This window comes from Phytophthora ramorum (assembly GCF_020800215.1).
Source record: "Phytophthora ramorum isolate Pr-102 chromosome Unknown Phyram_PR-102_s0002, whole genome shotgun sequence".
Lineage (NCBI taxonomy): Eukaryota > Oomycota > Peronosporomycetes > Peronosporales > Peronosporaceae > Phytophthora > Phytophthora ramorum.
In genome coordinates this window covers 5,841,312-5,860,720 of record NW_027150648.1, presented here as the reverse complement: position 1 = coordinate 5,860,720, position 19,409 = coordinate 5,841,312, and the positions used below count along the sequence as shown (strand labels likewise).

General features: G+C 69.2%; 2 protein-coding genes across 2 annotated transcripts; both read right to left on the bottom strand.

Moving 5' to 3' along the window:
* Positions 1–8,956: 8,956 nt before the first annotated feature.
* KRP23_3137 (Ribonuclease HI) lies at positions 8,957–13,010 on the bottom strand (the record flags this gene model as incomplete). Its single annotated transcript, XM_067887953.1, has 2 exons — positions 8,957–9,004; positions 9,129–13,010. 2 exons carry the CDS (start codon positions 13,008–13,010, stop codon positions 8,957–8,959), a joined length of 3,930 nt encoding a protein of 1,309 aa, XP_067750498.1.
* Positions 13,011–13,455: 445 nt separating this feature from the next.
* Positions 13,456–19,335, bottom strand: KRP23_3136 (Retrovirus-related Pol polyprotein from type-1 retrotransposable element R2; the record flags this gene model as incomplete). Its single annotated transcript, XM_067887952.1, has 1 exon — positions 13,456–19,335. One exon carries the CDS (start codon positions 19,333–19,335, stop codon positions 13,456–13,458), a length of 5,880 nt encoding a protein of 1,959 aa, XP_067750497.1.
* Positions 19,336–19,409: the final 74 nt, after the last annotated feature.

Sequence of the window (19,409 nt, the reverse complement as noted above, 5' to 3'; positions counted from 1 at the left end):
TGTGCGCCGCGGGGACCCCCCAGACCCACGCGGCGCTCGCGAAGCAGTGCCGCTCCGCTGCCGCTCGCGGTGCTGCCGGCAGTGCCATCCCCAGATGCGGTGGCTGGCACGAATGCAATGGCTCGACAGCTGAATGTCCAGCTGCCGAGCCTCGCGCTTGAGCAGGTGCAGCTGCTCCGTGTACGTCTTGAAGTTGCTGGGCTGCACCGAGCCCAGCGACCCGTACACGATGGCGCCGATCTGCACGCGCCATCCTTTGTGCCGCAGCTCCGCTACGACCGGTTGGTACTTGAGCGTCTTGTGGTCGTGGCTGAGCTGCAGCGATGAGTGGCGCGCGCCCGCCGCTTGGTCTTCGAACGTGACCACCAAGTCGGCGATCGCCATCGTCTTGGCGGCCACGTTCCGCAGCACGATGTCGGGCCGCAGAGCTGCGCCCGTGTACTCGGGCACCGTCTGGTTGAGGCGCAGCTCCGTGGGCGACTTGGCGCGGTCGAGCGCGCCGCGGATCTTGGACCCGATCTGCTCCAAGGCGTCGTCATGACGCTGCCTGATGGCGTCCATGCTGGACGCGCAATGGTTGAGGACGTGGGGCAGCGTCTCGGCCGAGGAGCAGGTCGGGTCCCTGCAGGTCTTGTTGGCCCGCAGCCGCTTGCGCTTGAGCACGGCGTTCGTGTCGACCTGGTTGAGGCGGGCCTGGATGCCGAACCGGTGCTCCGCGTCCGACAGGCCCGCCCCCGTCGTCACAAACTTGGCGCCGAGGCCGCCGTGCACTCGCACCGTCTTGCCCTGGTCCACCAGGCCCTTCCATCGGGTCTGGTGGCGGATCTTCATGTGTAGTTTGACGTGCCGCAACACGCTCTTGTGGTCTAGCCACTTGGCGTGGTGCGGCACGCGAAGTCCGAGTGGGTCTTGGCCGTCGCGGTCGTCGCGGGCCGCGAGACTGAGGTGGAGCGTGAGCAGCGTGCGCTGCACGTCCACCCACAGCGACCCGATGTCGCCGTTGCGGCGAAGCACCTCGGCGAAGGGCGAGGCAGCGAGCTCGGAGTTGAGGAACAGCCTCACGAGCTCCTCGTCGCGCCCGCGCCAGTGCTCCTCGGTGAGGCGGTAGCGCTTGCGCACCACCTGCCCCACTTGTGCCTTGGCCACCGCCGCGACCGCGGGGTCCTTGGAGTGCAGCATCTGCCAGGCGTGCGCCACCTGCAGCGCCTGGTGCATCTCCACCAGTGACTGCAGGCCCAGCCCACCACTGGACGTTGGCGTGAAGAAGAACTCGGTGGTGGTGGACTGGGGGAGGCGCAGCAGGTGGCGGAGTCCCCGGGCCACGGCGCGGTCGATGCCTTGTAGCTGGGACCGGAGCGGGCGGAGGTGGCGGAGCGCGTACTCTACCTTGGGGTAGACGTACGTCTTGAGCGCTTTGACCACTTGCCAGGTCGCCAGTCCCGACTGCATCAGCGCCACCGCCTCACGCTTGATCTGTTGGAGCTTGGGTTCAAGCTGGAGGCGGTGGCGCACGTGGTCGAAGCCATCGCCCACCCCCAGATATCGATAGCTTTCTTGGAGGCTGAGGGTGGCGATGGCGTCGCCGTCGATTGCCAGGCGCACGCTGTCGTCGCGAGTCGGGTTGCCGCGCGCGTTCGTGGTCACCGCGAGGCTGGCGCACTTGGCGGGGTTGGCCCGTAGCCCTGTCCACTCCAGGAACTTTGTTACGGTCGCGTGGCAGCGCGTGATGCCGGCCGCGCTGTCGGCAAAGACCTTCAGGTCGTCGGCATACGCCGTGGTGCAGGGCCGGATGCCGTCAGCAAGCGGTACGCCCACGCCGTCGAGTTGCTCCAGGGCGCGGAGCAGCGGGACCAAGGCAGCGATGAACAGGAGGGGGCTGAGCGGGCAGCCTTGATACACGCCCACCTTCTGCCACACCGGTTCCGTAGCGCCGTCGCTGGCGTTGCCCACCACGAAGCAGGACTCGTCGTAGATGTCGTCGCAGCGGGCGATGAAGTCTGGCTCGACGCCGAGCAGGCGGAGCACATACCACAGCATGTCCTGGTTGACCGACCCGAACGCGTTCCTCAGGTCATACCAGACTTCGTACAGTCGGCGGTGGAGGCGCCGGGTCTGGTCGAGCAGCGTCGTCGCCACGAAGTTGTGCTCGTGGCAGCCATTGAAGGCGCGGAACCCTTTCTGCGCCATGGGCAGCAGGTTGTTGTTCTCCAGGAACCGTGACAGCCTGGTCGCCAGCAGACCGCTGTACAGCTTGTAGATGGCGGTCTGCAAGCAGATTGGCCGCCAGTTCTCCGGGTCTCCTGGGTCGCCCTTCTTGTGAATCAGGCGGACGAATCCCACCTTCCACAGCGCTGGAACACGGCGGTGGCGCCAGCAGAGCTGGAACGCGGCGTGGAGGAGCGGCACCAGCTGCGCCGCGAACTTCTTGTACACATCGTACCCCACGCCGTCATGTCCGGGGCTGGATTTTGCGGCCGCCTGGGCGAGCTGAGTCTCCACCTCGTCCACCGCCAGGTCGTCGGTGAGTGCGTCGCGTGCTGCCGTCGCTGGCCCAATGCTCGCCATCGCTGCGCGGAACTGCTCGCCGCACGCCTCGGTGGGCATGAAGTTGATTCGTGGCGTGTTCGTCTGCGTGAAGTGTGCGTGCAGCGTGGCCGCGTCGATTGGGCACGTTTCCGGGTGCTCCTCCACCGCTGTCTCGGCCGACGCTGCACGCAAAACCTCCTGCACGCACTTGGTCTCGTCCCGCGCGAAGGCCTGGCGCAGCTCCTGCATCTTCATCGACGACCGGATGCGTCCCACACGACGCCGGGCCCGGCGGGTGGCAGTCCTGTTGCTGGGGGTCGCGCGCTGCGTGGTCTCCATCTCATCAAGCGCTTCGTCAAGGCGATGTTCGCGCTGGTTGCGGGTCACGCGGGGCGGGCGTTGCTGCTGCTGCGTCGACTGGCGACGCCCAGGCGGGAGCGGTTTCGTCACGTACGGCTGCAGCAGTTCTCGGAGGCGATCAGGGATGGCACTGACGTACCCCTCGCCTGACGCCCAGCTATCTGCGTCGTCAATCTTACACGCCATCTCCTCGGCGAACGTCTGCAGGCTGGCGGAGGCAGCGTCGAACTCGTTCTCGGTGAGCTGGCGAAGTCGGAGTCGGGGTTGCCGCGCTGGCGCCGAGCCGGGTCCAATGGGCAGGGAGGGAAATACTTCGCCGCCGTCGCGGGCTGCAACTTCCGCTGCGTCCTCGTCGCTCTCGCTGGTCGGGTCTCGCTGCACTCTGGTCGGCGCACGTCTCCCCCTCACCGGCTGCTCGGGGTCAGCACCGGGTGCGCAGTGGCATCGGTTCATGTCTTCATGGTGCTCACCGCACTCCACGAGCGTCTTCTTCAAGTCCAGTGCACGGTTGGCCAGGCGGTCGGCGTGCGAGTTCGCCTTCCGGTCGATGTGCTTGAGCGTGTATCGCTGCAGCGGGCGCAGCGCGTGGCGCACTCTGTTGCGGAGTTGGCGGAGTCTGTCGTTCCTGCATGCAAAAGCTCCGCGAACTTGGGCCACCACCAGGTGGCTGTCGCCCTCTATCGTCAGGAGCGAGACGCCGTGGTGGACAGCGCTCTGGACGCCAAGCAGCAGTGCTGTGTATTCAGCGGTGTTGTTCGTTTCGTTGCTGCTTGGCATGTAGTGGGAGCACGTCCACACCACGGCGCCGCTCGGATTGAAGAGTGCGGCGCCGGTCCCGCCTGGGCCGGGGTTGCGTCTGCAGGCGCCGTCGAAGCGCAGCACCCACGGTTCGAGTCCGGCCGACCCGCCGTCGGCAGCCATTGTCGCTGCAGTCGTGGCAGCAGGAACGTGGTCGCTGACCCCCGAAGCGCCAGCAGGAAGTTGGCCCGTGGCCCCTGCGGCGCGGTCGGGAAGTTGGTCAGCGGCCCTCGAAGGGCCCCCACATGCGCGAGGCCGTCGTCCAGGAGGTGGCGGGGTCACTGTCACTCGCGGCCCCCAGCGGGTGCTCGTCCGGCCAGGCGGCAGCATCGATGAAGGCTCTGCGGCGCTGGCGCTCTCCGCGCTGCGTGCTGCAAGTCGTGGTCCCCACCGCGTGGCGCGACGGCCCAGCGCAGTGGGCGGCAGGGTTCGTCGCCGTGGCGGAGCCGGCACGGTTTCCTCGCCGGTCACCAGCCTGGCGATGGCCGCCGCGCCCACGGCTTGGTGGCGCGGTCCCCATCGAGTCGTCCTTGGTGTCGTCGGCGCGGGCGGGGTCGGGCAGGCGTTTGTTGCCAGCGGCTCCATGGCATCTGTGAGCTCGTCCAGCAGCTCGTCCTCGGCCTCCTGCATCAGCTCGTCCAGGTCGACAGCCAGCTCCACATCGTCATGGTTGTTGAGGCGGCGGCGCTTGCCGCCAATGCGGAGTTCCGGTGGTGGCTGGAGTGGGCACCCCGCGGGGGGGACGTGAGGGTGCCCGGAAGCGGTTGGCACGGCGCTCTGTGTGTGGGCGGCACCTGCAGCAGCAGTGCCGCTTGATGTGGCTGCTACAGCTGCAGGCACCGCCGCGCGGAGGGGCCCGGTAGGTGCTGGGGCCACCTCGGTGCGCTGGGCGGAAAGCGCTGGGGTCGCCGGTTCCTGCATCGCTCTGTCTCGCGCAGCCGCTTCGTTGACGTGGGCGCTTTGGCCACACGCGAGAGCATGTTTCGTCGCCGCTGCGCGGGACTGGAAGCCGATGCCGCACGTGCACCCGCTGTGGAAGTGGTCCGCGAAGCAGGTGCCACGGTGCGCTGTGCGGCGGTGGGCAGCGAGAGCTGTGAGGTCGCGGGCGGCGTACGGGCACAACGCGCACTCGAAAGCAGCAGCGTTGTGCGCGTACACCGCCTGCACCGAGTCCCTGAGGCCGTGATCTGGCCGAAGTTCGGAGGGGTGGGGGCTCGGTGTTGGCGCCTCGATGCAGCGAAGCTTGGCCGCCTCGGCGTCGCTCTCTTCCGTCTTGGTCTCGTCTGGGGCGGCGGTGTCGTTCCTTGGGGCCGTCGTCGTCCTGCCACAGCTCCTGCTGCTGACCGCTTCGCCCGATGTGGGCTCCGCGCGCGCGCGAACTTGGAGGTCTAGCTCTTGGTTCAGGTCGGCGCGCGCGCGATGCTCCGCGGCGGCGCGATCAGCAGGAGGGGCTGTAGGTTCAGCTGCGACTGCTGCTGCTGGAGGGGCGGCAACAGCCGCAGCTGGGCTTGGCGGCGGCGGGGCTTGATCGGCGAGCATGCCGCCCGCCCTTGCGGGTGGGGCGGCAGCATACGCGGGAGGTTCGGGGGCCGGCGGCCCGTGCGCGCGCGCGGCGGAGTCTCGGGGGGCCGGCGCCGCGGCAGCTGCGGCTGCGGCGGGCGTCCAGGGTGACCCACCGGCGGGCAGCATGCATGCCGCCCTGCCGGGTGGGCCATCATCGCGTGGGGGGTCGTGGCGGCGGCTGGCGGCGGCGGCGGCTGGCGGCGGCGGCGCGGTCGTCCGGCGCGTCCCCGTCGTCGCTGTCGTCGTCCTCCAGCTCGCGGAGGCCGTACGCGGCCGCGAGAGCGCGAGCCGTGGCGGCTGCAAGCGCTTCCCCTGGCACGACCGGCACGGGCAGCATGCCGCTCGCCCTGCCGGGTCGTGCCACTTCGCAGGAGGGGGTCTGGGCGCGGGCGACGGGCGGAGAGGCGGGCGAGGGACCTTGGCCAGCCAACGGGCGCGCGTGGGGGGGCGGCGGACGTCTGGGGGCGTCGTGGCGGCCGGCGCTCGGCGGCGCTTCTTCGGCGGCCGGCCGTACGGGCTGAGAAGGCTCCGTTTGTGGAAGCGTCGCCCGTACGGCCTGAGAGGCCAGCATTCGGCCGATAGTGGGGCCGAGTGGGGAGGGGTGCGCCGACCTCCCGCCCGCACCAGCGGACCGTCCACTGTCGCCAGCGGACGGTGGATCCACCCGTGGATCCCCGAAACGACGCGAGGTCGTGGAGGCGGGGCGGGGCGTCTCTTGGCCGGCAGCGGCCTCGAGGCGCGTGAGGGGTCGCGGTGCAATGGGCGCTGCGGGTCCCGGACCCGTGCCCGAAGTTGCAGCCGCTGAAGCGTCGCCGGTGCCGAGCAGCGGCACCGCGCGTGGAGGCTCTCCGGGGTCCGTTTCCGGTCCGGAAAGGGCCAAAACGGGGGCGAGCGGATCCACAGTGTGTAACCGCACCCCTAGTGGATCCGCCCACCCGTCCACTGCGCCACCGACCAGCCTACTCTCGTCACCGACCGCGCTGTAGAAAGACGCGTCGCTGGCGAGACTGGATTGGCTGGCTGTGGAGCACTCGCTGTCGGTGGACAGTGAGCGCTCCCTGATTGGCCAAAAGAACCGCATCGCTGCGATCCTATTGGTCAAAAAGGGTAAAGGGACAATGGAGGACGCAACGCGGACCGAGGAGGACAGCCGAGGAGGAAAGGTAGGTAGAAAAGATGCAAGCGATGTAGTTGGCCTCGCGGGGGAAAGGTGAAAGCCCCCGGAAACCGTCTCGGAGGACACTTGCAAGCAAGCGCCCACCAAGAGTTCCAAAAATGAATGTGAAAAAGACCAACGAAAAACGTCGGAAACCAGTTTTCACACTGATTAGAACAGAAAAGTTATGTGTATTACCGACCGGTTAATCCTTGGCTTCCAGGTAGTAATACCTGGTAGTCGCTATGTGGTGTGTAACTTGTGTACAGGTTGCACCTCATAGGTGTCGGACCATAATGTACCGGCGGGGTTTGAGGGCGGTTCCCTACCTGGGTGTGGCCCTGTCGGCCGCTGTGGGCCTGTGTGCCGTCTAGCGGCGGCCGGTGCGCGGCGGAGTCCCCCCGGTCTCCGCCGCCCGACTTCCCCCTGGTGCTTGGTGCTGGCGCGCGCGGTGCTGGCTGCAGTGCAGGTTCCAGATGCGGCGGCTGGACTGGATGCACGCCACCGAGAGCTGCCGGTCCAGCCGCTTCGCGTCACGCTTGAGCAACCCAAGGTGCTCAGTAAGCACCTTGTGGTTGCCGGCCGGCACCGCGCCGAGCGAGCCGTACACGAGCGCCGAGAGGTGGACCTTCCACCCTTGGCGCTCGAGGTGTCGCTTGACGCCGGCATACTTCGCGCGCTTGTGTGCGGCGATGCGTGCCAGCGCCGAGCTCTCCGGGTCGTCGCTCGCCTGCTCCTCGAACGCCACGGCCAGGTCGACCACCGCCACCGTCTTCTTGGTGTGGTTGTACAGCTGGAGGTCGGGCCGTAGCGCGGGGCCGGCGAGCGACGGCACCGTCTGGTTCACCCGGAGCTCGACGCGGTCCTGGCCGCCCGGCGACGACGCGTGCAGCGCGCGCTCGATGTGCTTGAGGGCGTCGTCGTGGCGGCCGCGGACCGCGTCCATGGTGCCGGCGCAGTGGTTGAGCACGTGCGCCAGCGTCTCCGCCCTGGAGCAGCCCGGCTGCCTGCAGTGGTCGTGGGCTCGGAGACGCCGGCGTTTCAGCACGCTGTGCGTGTCGAGCTGGTTCAGGCGGGCGGCCACCGCGAAGCGGTAGTCGGCTTCCCACATGCCTCGTGGCCGGGTGAGGAAGCCGCTCCCCGCGCCCCCATGCGTGCGTGCCGTCTTGCCTTGGTCGCGCATGGCCGCCCACCTGGCCCAGTGCTTGTTCTTGTAGTGCAGCTTCACGTGCCGCAGCACAGTCTTGTGGTCTAGCCACTTATCGTGGTGCGGCACGCGGAGCTGCAACGTGGTCGCCGCAGAGCCGGCGTCCGCGCAGGCCGGCGCGGTCGCGAACTTGAGGCCGAGCGTGCGGAGGTGGCGCTGGACGTCGACCCAAAGAGAACCGATGTCGCCGTTCCGGCGCGTCGGTGGCGCGTCGGGCGACGTCCCGAGCTGCGAGTTGAGCAGCAGCTCGCACAGCTCCTCGTCGCGCCCCTCCCATGCGCGGCTGTCGATACGGTGGCGCGCGTCGGCGATCTGCCGGAGCTGCACGCGCGCGATGCGCCGGATGGCAGGGTCTTTCGAATTCAGCAGCTGCCATCCGTGCGCGACTTGGAGCGCCGCGTGCAGCTCCGTCAGTGGCAGCAGGCCCAGCCCGCCGCGCGACACCGGAGCGTAGAAGCACTCCGCCGTGGCGTTGCCCGGCAGTCGCAGGAGGTGGCGGAGGCCGCGCGCGAGGTGCCGGTCGAAGCCCTCAAGCTGCTGTTGGAAGGGGCGAAGGTGGCGGAGAGCGTACTCCACCCGGGGGTAGAGGTACGTCTTCACCGCCTTCACCACCTGCCACGGGGCGAGGCCCGACTGCAGCAGCGTCGTCGCGTCGTCCTTAAGCTGCTTGAGTGCTGGAGCGAGCTCGACGCGGCGGCGCACGTGATCGAATCCATCGCCGATCCCCAGGTAGGTGTACGAAGCGCTCATGGACAGCGCGGGGATCGGCGTGCCAGCCAGGTCTAGCTGGAGGTCGTCAGTCTTGAGCACGCCGCGTCCGTCGCGCTGGACCGACATGGTGCAGCACTTGTTGGGGTTCGCCGCCATGCCGGTCCAGCGCAAGAAGTCGGCCACGAGCGCGTGCTGTCGCTTGATGCCGTCCTCGGTGCCACTGAAAATCTTGAGGTCGTCGGCATAAGCCGAGGCACCAGGGCAGTCATCGCCCGACAGCTGCACGCCCGTGGCCGGCAGCCGCTGCAACGCGAAGAGCAGCGGGCTAATGGCAGCGTTGAAGAGTTGGGGGCTCAGTGGGCACCCTTGGAAGACGCCCACCCGCAGCGCAATTGGGTCCGTCGTGCCGTCGATAGCGTTCCCGACGACAAACGCCGCGCTCTCGTAGAGCCCCTTGCACATGGTAACGTAGTCGTCGGGCACGCCGAGCCGCGCCAGCGCGTCCCACAGCAGCGCGAATGGCACGCTGCCGAACGCGTTGCGAAAATCGTACCAGACTTCGAAGAGGGTGCGGCGCTTGCGGCGGGCTTGGTCGACGAGCGTGGCTGCGAGGAAGTTGTGCTCCCCGCAGCCGTTCACCGCTCGGAAGCCCTTCTGGCCTGGAGCGTGGCGGTCGTTGGCGTCTAGCCAACGCACCAGCCGCCGCGCGAGGAGTCCCGTGTAGAGCTTGTAAATGGCTTGCTGGAGGCAGATCGGCCTCCAGTTTGCCGGGTCCTCGCGCGCGCCCTTCTTGTGGAGCAGCCGCACCACCCCGAGCTTCCAGCTCTGAGGCACTCTCTTCGCCGTCCAGCATGCCTTGAATGCCGCGGTCAGTGCCGGCAGGAGCTGCGCCGCGAAGTGCTGGTACACGTCGTACCCGACGCCGTCGAGTCCAGGGCTGGAGGCGCCACGGACGTGTTGTAGCTGGTCTTCCACTTCGCCGGCCGACGGCGCCGCAGTCAGCAGCTCCTTGCAACTGGTCGCGGCCGGTAGGCGTGCCAACGCCGAGCGGAAGGCGGCACCCACCGGGGCGTCCGGGGCGAATTCTTGGCGCGGCGTGTTGACGCTGTCGAAAAACCGCCAGAGTTCTTCTCCCAAGATGGGGCAGGTGCCGTCGTCTGCGCTGCCTGCCGCTGGCGTCGCCGGGCCTGCAGGTGGATCACCGCCGGAGGCCGTGGTCCTCGCTGCCTCTCGCGTCGCGCACGCCTTCGCCAGGATGTCGGTGACACATGCCTTCTCGTCCGTGTCGAAGCGGTGGCGGAGGCGCTGCTGTTCGATGGCCGAATTGACGCGTCCAACGCGGCGTCGTGCCCGGCGGACGGTGGTGCGGTCGCTGGGGGTGGAGCGCTCCACTGCATGGAGGTCATCGAGTGCCTCGTCGAGGCGGTGTTCGCGGTGGTGTCGGGTCACCCGGGGTGGGCGCTGGCGGCGGTGCTTCTTCGCGGTGCCTGAGCGTCCACGGCGTCGTCGCCGCCGTCGCCGTGTCTGGGCGCCTGCATGTTCGTCCGGCCGCTGTTCCTGCCGCTGCTCCGGCGACCGGTCCTGGTGGCGACCCTGCTGTTGATGGTCGCGCTGCTGACGTGGGTGCTGTTGCTGCTGCTGCTGCTGCTGGCGCTGGGCACAGGGCTCGGGGCGGCGCGCCTGGGTGTACAGCTGCAGTTTGTCGTACAGCAAGTGCGGGAGGGCCGTGATGTAGCCCTCCGCTGTCTCCCAGTCACTGGCGTCGGTGATCTTGCCCGCCAGCGACGCTCCGAGCCGCTCAACCATCGCGCGTGCGGTGTCCTCGTCATCATCGGAGAGCTTGCGGAGGCGGAGGCGGGGTCGTCGCTGCGGAGTGGCATTCGGGCCAACGCGCATGGCCGCGTAGACCTCGCCGTCGTCGATGTCGGCGAGGTCCTCGTCGTCCGGGTCCTCCATCTCAATGTCGGCGGCGGGCGGCGGTGGCGGGGCGTCAGGTGGCTGCTGAGTCGGCGCTAGGGGTCGGTCGTCGATGGCCGTGGGCGTGCAGCCGTTCCCGTCGGGGTGGACACCGCACTCCGACACTGTCCGCCGGAGGTCGAGGGCTCGGTTGGCGAGGCGGTCGGCGTGGGCATTGGCTTGGCGATCAATGTGGTGGAGCGAAAATCTCCCCACCCGGGCGAGTTCCAGCTTGACTTGGTCGCGGAGGTGGCGGAGAGTGACGCTCCGCGTGGCAAAGATGCCACGCACCTGCTGGATCACCAAGGTGCTGTCGCCCTCCACTCGCAGGGTCGTGGCTCCGTGGTCGGCGGCGGCTCGCGTACCGAGCAGCAGCGCCGTGTATTCGGCGGTGTTGTTGGTTTCGCTGCTGCTCGGCATGTAGTGGGAGCAAGTCCATACAACGGAGCCGTCGGGCTGGGACAGCGCTGCGCCGGCGCCACCTGGGCCAGGGTTGGCGCGGCAGGCGCCGTCGAAGCGCAGCAGCCACTCGCCGCTCATGCCGCTGTCCACGTCCATCGCGGCCACCGGGTAGTCCTGGCGGTCGCCGTCCTGGACACTCGAGTCGTCCTTCGTCTCCTCGTCGCTCGTCATCTCCGGCGGGAGCACGCGGTGGCCGATCCGGAATGCCACCACGCCGCGTGGCAGTGGGGGTCCCCAGCGGGGAGCTGGAACCTCGCTGAGGCGGGCTGCAACACGGCCTGCCACCAGCGTCCTGGGTAGGGGCGGGCCCCAGCGCTCGCGGGCTTGTTGCTCGGCGTGGTCCGGGTCGACGACAAGAGCGGAGCTCGCTAGCGGGGGGGTCGCTGCGAGCTTCGGGGGGTCTTGGCGGGGGGAGTCGGGCGTGACAGTGGCCGCCTTGACAGTGGCGTTGGCTGCACCAGCAGTGGGGCTCAATTCCCCTGCTGCCGGCGCAGCCGCTGCCGAGAAGGTGCGGTTGAGGCTGGCGCACGCGTGTGCGTGGTTTGCAGCAGCCAGCCTCGACGCGAAGGGCACACCGCACGCACATCCCGCCGAGAACCGGTCGAGGAAGGCAGTGCGGCGGTGCCGGGAGTCCCGGTGTCGCTTGAGCGACGCGAAGCTGGCGGCCGTGTACGTGCACAGCGTGCACTGGAAGCGCTGCGCATTGTGCGCGTACACGGAGAGGACGGAGGCCGGGCGAGCGCTGGCCGCGGATAGCCTAGGCGCTGGAGCGTGGTCCCCAGCCTCGTCCTCCTCCTCGAGCAGGAGCTCGGCCAGCTCGCGGGTGTCTTCGTCGTCGACGTCGTTGAGACGTCGACGCTTGCCGCCGACGCGCTGCCATGGCGGCTGCTGTCGGCGGGCACCTTGGTCAACATCCATGGCGACGACGCCGACGTCGCCTGCTGCATCGCTGCTGCCTGCGCCGTCGTCGCCGTCGCCGCTCGCGTCCTTCGTCCTGCTGCTGCCGTCGCTGCTGACCACGTCGCCCGACATGGGCTCCACGCGCGCGCTAGCTGGGGGTGCTTGTTCTTGGGGCGGCTCGGCGCGCGCGCGGCCAACAGGAGAGGTGGCAGGGGCAGCTGCGACTGCCGTCACCAGTGGGGCGGCAGCAGCCGCAGCTGGGCTCGGCGGCGGAGCGCTTGGGGGCGGCGGGGGTGATTCCTGGTCGGCGAGCATGCTGCCCGCCCTTTCGGGTGAGGGCAGCACATTCGCGGGGGATTCGGGGGCCGGCGGCCCGTGCGCACAAGCGGCGGAGTTGCGGGGGGCCGGCGCCGCGGCAGCTGCGGCTGCGGCGGGCGTCCAGGGTGACCCACCGGCGGGCAGCATGCATGCCGCCCTGCCGGGTGGGCCATCATCGCGTGGGGGGTCGTGGCGGCGGCTGGCGGCAGCGGCGCGGTCGTCCGGCGCGTCCTCTTCGTCGCTGTCGTCGTCCTCCAGCTCGCGGAGGCCGTACGCGGCCGCGAGAGCGCGAGCCGTGGCGGCTGCAAGCGCTTCCCCTGGCACGACCGGCTCGGGCAGCATGCCGCTCGCCCTGCCGGGTCGTGCCACATCACAGGGGGGGAGCTGGGCGCGGGCGACGGGCGGAGAGGCGGGCGAGGGACCTTGGCCAGCCAACGGGCGCGTGTGGGGGGCCGGCGGACGTCTGGGGGCGTCGTGGCGGCCGGCGCTCGGCGCCGCTTCTTCGCCGGCCGGCCGTACGGGCTGAGAAGGCTCCGTTTGTGGAAGCGTCGCCCGTACGGCCTGAGAGGCCAGCATTTGGTCCATAGTGGGGCCAAGTGGGGACGGTCCGCCAGCGGATCCACCGTCCGCTGGCTCGGGCGGACCGTCGAAACGACGCGAGGTCGTGGAGGCGGGGCGGGGCGTCTCTTGGCCGGCAGCGGCCTCGAGGCGCGTGAGGGGTCGCGGTGCAATGGGCGCTGCGGGTCCCGGACCCGTGCCCGAAGTTGCAGCCGCTGAAGCGTCGCCGGTGCCGAGCAGCGGCACCGCGCGTGGAGGCTCTCCGGGGTCCGTTTCGGGCCCGGAAAGGGCCAAAACGGGGGCGAGCGGATCCACAGTGTGTAACCGCACCCCTAGTGGATCCGCCCACCCGTCCACTGCGCCACCGACCAGCCCACTCTCGTCACCGACCGCGCTGTAAAAAGACGCGTCGCTGGCGAGACTGGATTGGCTGGCTGTGGAGCACTCGCTGTCGGTGGACAGTGAGCGCTCCCTGATTGGCCAAAAGAACCGCATCGCTGCGATCCTATTGGTCAAAAAGGGTAAAGGGACAATGGAGGACGCAACGCGGACCGAGGAGGACAGCCGAGGAGGAAAGGTAGGTAGAAAAGATGCAAGCGATGTAGTTGGCCTCGCGGGGGAAAGGTGAAAGCCCCCGGAAACCGTCTCGGAGGACACTTGCAAGCAAGCGCCCACCAAGAGTTCCAAAAATGAATGTGAAAAAGACCAACGAAAAACGTCGGAAACCAGTTTTCACACTGATTAGAACAGAAAAGTTATGTGTATTACCGACCGGTTAATCCTTGGCTTCCAGGTAGTAATACCTGGTAGTCGCTATGTGGTGTGTAACTTGTGTACAGGTTGCACCTCATAGGTGTCGGACCATAATGTACCGGCGGGGTTTGAGGGCGGTTCCCTACCTGGGTGTGGCCCTGTCGGCCGCTGTGGGCCTGTGTGCCGTCTAGCGGCGGCCGGTGCGCGGCGGAGTCCCCCCGGTCTCCGCCGCCCGACTTCCCCCTGGTGCTTGGTGCTGGCGCGCGCGGTGCTGGCTGCAGTGCAGGTTCCAGATGCGGCGGCTGGACTGGATGCACGCCACCGAGAGCTGCCGGTCCAGCCGCTTCGCGTCACGCTTGAGCAACCCAAGGTGCTCAGTAAGCACCTTGTGGTTGCCGGCCGGCACCGCGCCGAGCGAGCCGTACACGAGCGCCGAGAGGTGGACCTTCCACCCTTGGCGCTCGAGGTGTCGCTTGACGCCGGCATACTTCGCGCGCTTGTGTGCGGCGATGCGTGCCAGCGCCGAGCTCTCCGGGTCGTCGCTCGCCTGCTCCTCGAACGCCACGGCCAGGTCGACCACCGCCACCGTCTTCTTGGTGTGGTTGTACAGCTGGAGGTCGGGCCGTAGCGCGGGGCCGGCGAGCGACGGCACCGTCTGGTTCACCCGGAGCTCGACGCGGTCCTGGCCGCCCGGCGACGACGCGTGCAGCGCGCGCTCGATGTGCTTGAGGGCGTCGTCGTGGCGGCCGCGGACCGCGTCCATGGTGCCGGCGCAGTGGTTGAGCACGTGCGTCAGCGTCTCCGCCCTGGAGCAGCCCGGCTGCCTGCAGTGGTCGTGGGCTCGGAGACGCCGGCGCTTCAGCACGCTGTGCGTGTCGAGCTGGTTCAGGCGGGCGGCCACCGCGAAGCGGTAGTCGGCTTCCCACATGCCTCGTGGCCGGGTGAGGAAGCCGCTCCCCGCGCCCCCATGCGTGCGTGCCGTCTTGCCTTGGTCGCGCATGGCCGCCCACCTGGCCCAGTGCTTGTTCTTGTAGTGCAGCTTCACGTGCCGCAGCACAGTCTTGTGGTCTAGCCACTTATCGTGGTGCGGCACGCGGAGCTGCAACGTGGTCGCCGCAGAGCCGGCGTCCGCGCAGGCCGGCGCGGTCGCGAACTTGAGGCCGAACGTGCGGAGGTGGCGCTGGACGTCGACCCAAAGAGAACCGATGTCGCCGTTCCGACGCTTCGGTGGCGCGTCGGGCGACGTCCCGAGCTGCGAGTTGAGCAGCAGCTCGCACAGCTCCTCGTCGCGCCCCTCCCATGCGCGGCTGTCGATACGGTGGCGCGCGTCGGCGATCTGCCGGAGCTGCACGCGCGCGATGCGCCGGATGGCAGGGTCTTTCGAATTCAGCAGCTGCCATCCGTGCGCGACTTGGAGCGCCGCGTGCAGCTCCGTCAGTGGCAGCAGGCCCAGCCCGCCGCGCGACACCGGAGCGTAGAAGCACTCCGCCGTGGCGTTGCCCGGCAGTCGCAGGAGGTGGCGGAGGCCGCGCGCGAGGTGCCGGTCGAAGCCCTCAAGCTGCTGTTGGAAGGGGCGAAGGTGGCGGAGAGCGTACTCCACCCGGGGGTAGAGGTACGTCTTCACCGCCTTCACCACCTGCCACGGGGCGAGGCCCGACTGCAGCAGCGTCGTCGCGTCGTCCTTAAGCTGCTTGAGTGCTGGAGCGAGCTCGACGCGGCGGCGCACGTGATCGAATCCATCGCCGATCCCCAGGTAGGTGTACGAAGCGCTCATGGACAGCGCGGGGATCGGCGTGCCAGCCAGGTCTAGCTGGAGGTCGTCAGTCTTGAGCACGCCGCGTCCGTCGCGCTGGACCGACATGGTGCAGCACTTGTTGGGGTTCGCCGCCATGCCGGTCCAGCGCAAGAAGTCGGCCACGAGCGCGTGCTGTCGCTTGATGCCGTCCTCGGTGCCACTGAAAATCTTGAGGTCGTCGGCATAAGCCGAGGCACCAGGGCAGTCATCGCCCGACAGCTGCACGCCCGTGGCCGGCAGCCGCTGCAACGCGAAGAGCAGCGGGCTAATGGCAGCGTTGAAGAGTTGGGGGCTCAGTGGGCACCCTTGGAAGACGCCCACCCGCAGCGCAATTGGGTCCGTCGTGCCGTCGATAGCGTTCCCGACGACAAACGCCGCGCTCTCGTAGAGCCCCTTGCACATGGTAACGTAGTCGTCGGGCACGCCGAGCCGCGCCAGCGCGTCCCACAGCAGCGCGAATGGCACGCTGCCGAACGCGTTGCGAAAATCGTACCAGACTTCGAAGAGGGTGCGGCGCTTGCGGCGGGCTTGGTCGACGAGCGTGGCTGCGAGGAAGTTGTGCTCCCCGCAGCCGTTCACCGCTCGGAAGCCCTTCTGGCCTGGAGCGTGGCGGTCGTTGGCGTCTAGCCAACGCACCAGCCGCCGCGCGAGGAGTCCCGTGTAGAGCTTGTAAATGGCTTGCTGGAGGCAGATCGGCCTCCAGTTTGCCGGGTCCTCGCGCGCGCCCTTCTTGTGGAGCAGCCGCACCACCCCGAGCTTCCAGCTCTGAGGCACTCTCTTCGCCGTCCAGCATGCCTTGAATGCCGCGGTCAGTGCCGGCAGGAGCTGCGCCGCGAAGTGCTGGTACACGTCGTACCCGACGCCGTCGAGTCCAGGGCTGGAGGCGCCACGGACGTGTTGTAGCTGGTCTTCCACTTCGCCGGCCGACGGCGCCGCAGTCAGCAGCTCCTTGCAACTGGTCGCGGCCGGTAGGCGTGCCAACGCCGAGCGGAAGGCGGCACCCACCGGGGCGTCCGGGGCGAATTCTTGGCGCGGCGTGTTGACGCTGTCGAAAAACCGCCAGAGTTCTTCTCCCAAGATGGGGCAGGTGCCGTCGTCTGCGCTGCCTGCCGCTGGCGTCGCCGGGCCTGCAGGTGGATCACCGCCGGAGGCCGTGGTCCTCGCTGCCTCTCGCGTCGCGCACGCCTTCGCCAGGATGTCGGTGACACATGCCTTCTCGTCCGTGTCGAAGCGGTGGCGGAGGCGCTGCTGTTCGATGGCCGAATTGACGCGTCCAACGCGGCGTCGTGCCCGGCGGACGGTGGTGCGGTCGCTGGGGGTGGAGCGCTCCACTGCATGGAGGTCATCGAGTGCCTCGTCGAGGCGGTGTTCGCGGTGGTGTCGGGTCACCCGGGGTGGGCGCTGGCGGCGGTGCTTCTTCGCGGTGCCTGAGCGTCCACGGCGTCGTCGCTGCGGAGTGGCATTCGGGCCAACGCGCATGGCCGCGTAGACCTCGCCGTCGTCGATGTCGGCGAGGTCCTCGTCGTCCGGGTCCTCCATCTCAATGTCGGCGGCGGGCGGCGGTGGCGGGGCGTCAGGTGGCTGCTGAGTCGGCGCTAGGGGTCGGTCGTCGATGGCCGTGGGCGTGCAGCCGTTCCCGTCGGGGTGGACGCCGCACTCCGACACTGTCCGCCGGAGGTCGAGGGCTCGGTTGGCGAGGCGGTCGGCGTGGGCATTGGCTTGGCGATCAATGTGGTGGAGCGAAAATCTCCCCACCCGGGCGAGTTCCAGCTTGACTTGGTCGCGGAGGTGGCGGAGAGTGACGCTCCGCGTGGCAAAGATGCCACGCACCTGCTGGATCACCAAGGTGCTGTCGCCCTCCACTCGCAGGGTCGTGGTTCCGTGGTCGGCGGCGGCTCGCGTACCGAGCAGCAGCGCCGTGTATTCGGCGGTGTTGTTGGTTTCGCTGCTGCTCGGCATGTAGTGGGAGCAAGTCCATACAACGGAGCCGTCGGGCTGGGACAGCGCTGCGCCGGCGCCACCTGGGCCAGGGTTGGCGCGGCAGGCGCCGTCGAAGCGCAGCAGCCACTCGCCGCTCATGCCGCTGTCCACGTCCATCGCGGCCACCGGGTAGTCCTGGCGGTCGCCGTCCTGGACACTCGAGTCGTCCTTCGTCTCCTCGTCGCTCGTCATCTCCGGCGGGAGCACGCGGTGGCCGATCCGGAATGCCACCACGCCGCGTGGCAGTGGGGGTCCCCAGCGGGGAGCTGGAACCTCGCTGAGGCGGGCTGCAACACGGCCTGCCACCAGCGTCCTGGGTAGGGGCGGGCCCCAGCGCTCGCGGGCTTGTTGCTCGGCGTGGTCCGGGTCGACGACAAGAGCGGAGCTCGCTAGCGGGGGGGTCGCTGCGAGCTTCGGGGGGTCTTGGCGGGGGGAGTCGGGCGTGACAGTGGCCGCCTTGACAGTGGCGTTGGCTGCACCAGCAGTGGGGCTCAATTCCCCTGCTGCCGGCGCAGCCGCTGCCGAGAAGGTGCGGTTGAGGCTGGCGCACGCGTGTGCGTGGTTTGCAGCAGCCAGCCTCGACGCGAAGGGCACACCGCACGCACATCCCGCCGAGAACCGGTCGAGGAAGGCAGTGCGGCGGTGCCGGGAGTCCCGGTGTCGCTTGAGCGACGCGAAGCTGGCGGCCGTGTACGTGCACAGCGTGCACTGGAAGCGCTGCGCATTGTGCGCGTACACGGAGAGGACGGAGGCCGGGCGAGCGCTGGCCGCGGATAGCCTAGGCGCTGGAGCGTGGTCCCCAGCCTCGTCCTCCTCCTCGAGCAGGAGCTCGGCCAGCTCGCGGGTGTCTTCGTCGTCGACGTCGTTGAGACGTCGACGCTTGCCGCCGACGCGCTGCCATGGCGGCTGCTGTCGGCGGGCACCTTGGTCAACATCCATGGCGACGACGCCGACGTCGCCTGCTGCATCGCTGCTGCCTGCGCCGTCGTCGCCGTCGCCGCTCGCGTCCTTCGTCCTGCTGCTGCCGTCGCTGCTGACCACGTCGCCCGACATGGGCTCCACGCGCGCGCTAGCTGGGGGTGCTTGTTCTTGGGGCGGCTCGGCGCGCGCGCGGCCAACAGGAGAGGTGGCAGGGGCAGCTGCGACTGCCGTCACCAGTGGGGCGGCAGCAGCCGCAGCTGGGCTCGGCGGCGGAGCGCTTGGGGGCGGCGGGGGTGATTCCTGGTCGGCGAGCATGCCGCCCGCCCTTGCGGGTGAGGGCAGCATACGCGGGAGGTTCGGGGGCCGGCGGCCCGTGCGCACAAGCGGCGGAGTTGCGGGGGGCCGGCGCCGCGGCAGCTGCGGCTGCGGCGGGCGTCCAGGGTGACCCACCGGCGGGCAGCATGCATGCCGCCCTGCCGGGTGGGCCATCATCGCGTGGGGGGTCGTGGCGGCGGCTGGCGGCAGCGGCGCGGTCGTCCGGCGCGTCCTCTTCGTCGCTGTCGTCGTCCTCCAGCTCGCGGAGGCCGTACGCGGCCGCGAGAGCGCGAGCCGTGGCGGCTGCAAGCGCTTCCCCTGGCACGACCGGCTCGGGCAGCATGCCGCTCGCCCTGCCGGGTCGTGCCACATCACAGGGGGGGAGCTGGGCGCGGGCGACGGGCGGAGAGGCGGGCGAGGGACCTTGGCCAGCCAACGGGCGCGTGTGGGGGGCCGGCGGACGTCTGGGGGCGTCGTGGCGGCCGGCGCTCGGCGCCGCTTCTTCGCCGGCCGGCCGTACGGGCTGAGAAGGCTCCGTTTGTGGAAGCGTCGCCCGTACGGCCTGAGAGGCCAGCATTTGGTCCATAGTGGGGCCAAGTGGGGACGGTCCGCCAGCGGATCCACCGTCCGCTGGCTCGGGCGGACCGTCGAAACGACGCGAGGTCGTGGAGGCGGGGCGGGGCGTCTCTTGGCCGGCAGCGGCCTCGAGGCGCGTGAGGGGTCGCGCGGTGCAATGGGCGCTGCGGGTCCCGGACCCGTGCCCGAAGTTGCAGCCGCTGAAGCGTCGCCGGTGCCGAGCAGCGGCACCGCGCGTGGAGGCTCTCCGGGGTCCGTTTCGGGCCCGGAAAGGGCCAAAACGGGGGCGAGCGGATCCACAGTGTGTAACCGCACCCCTAGTGGATCCGCCCACCCGTCCACTGCGCCACCGACCAGCCCACTCTCGTCACCGACCGCGCTGTAAAAAGACGCGTCGCTGGCGAGACTGGATTGGCTGGCTGTGGAGCACTCGCTGTCGGTGGACAGTGAGCGCTCCCTGATTGGCCAAAAGAACCGCATCGCTGCGATCCTATTGGTCAAAAAGGGTAAAGGGACAGCAGAGGACGCAACGCGGACCGAGGAGGACAGCCGAG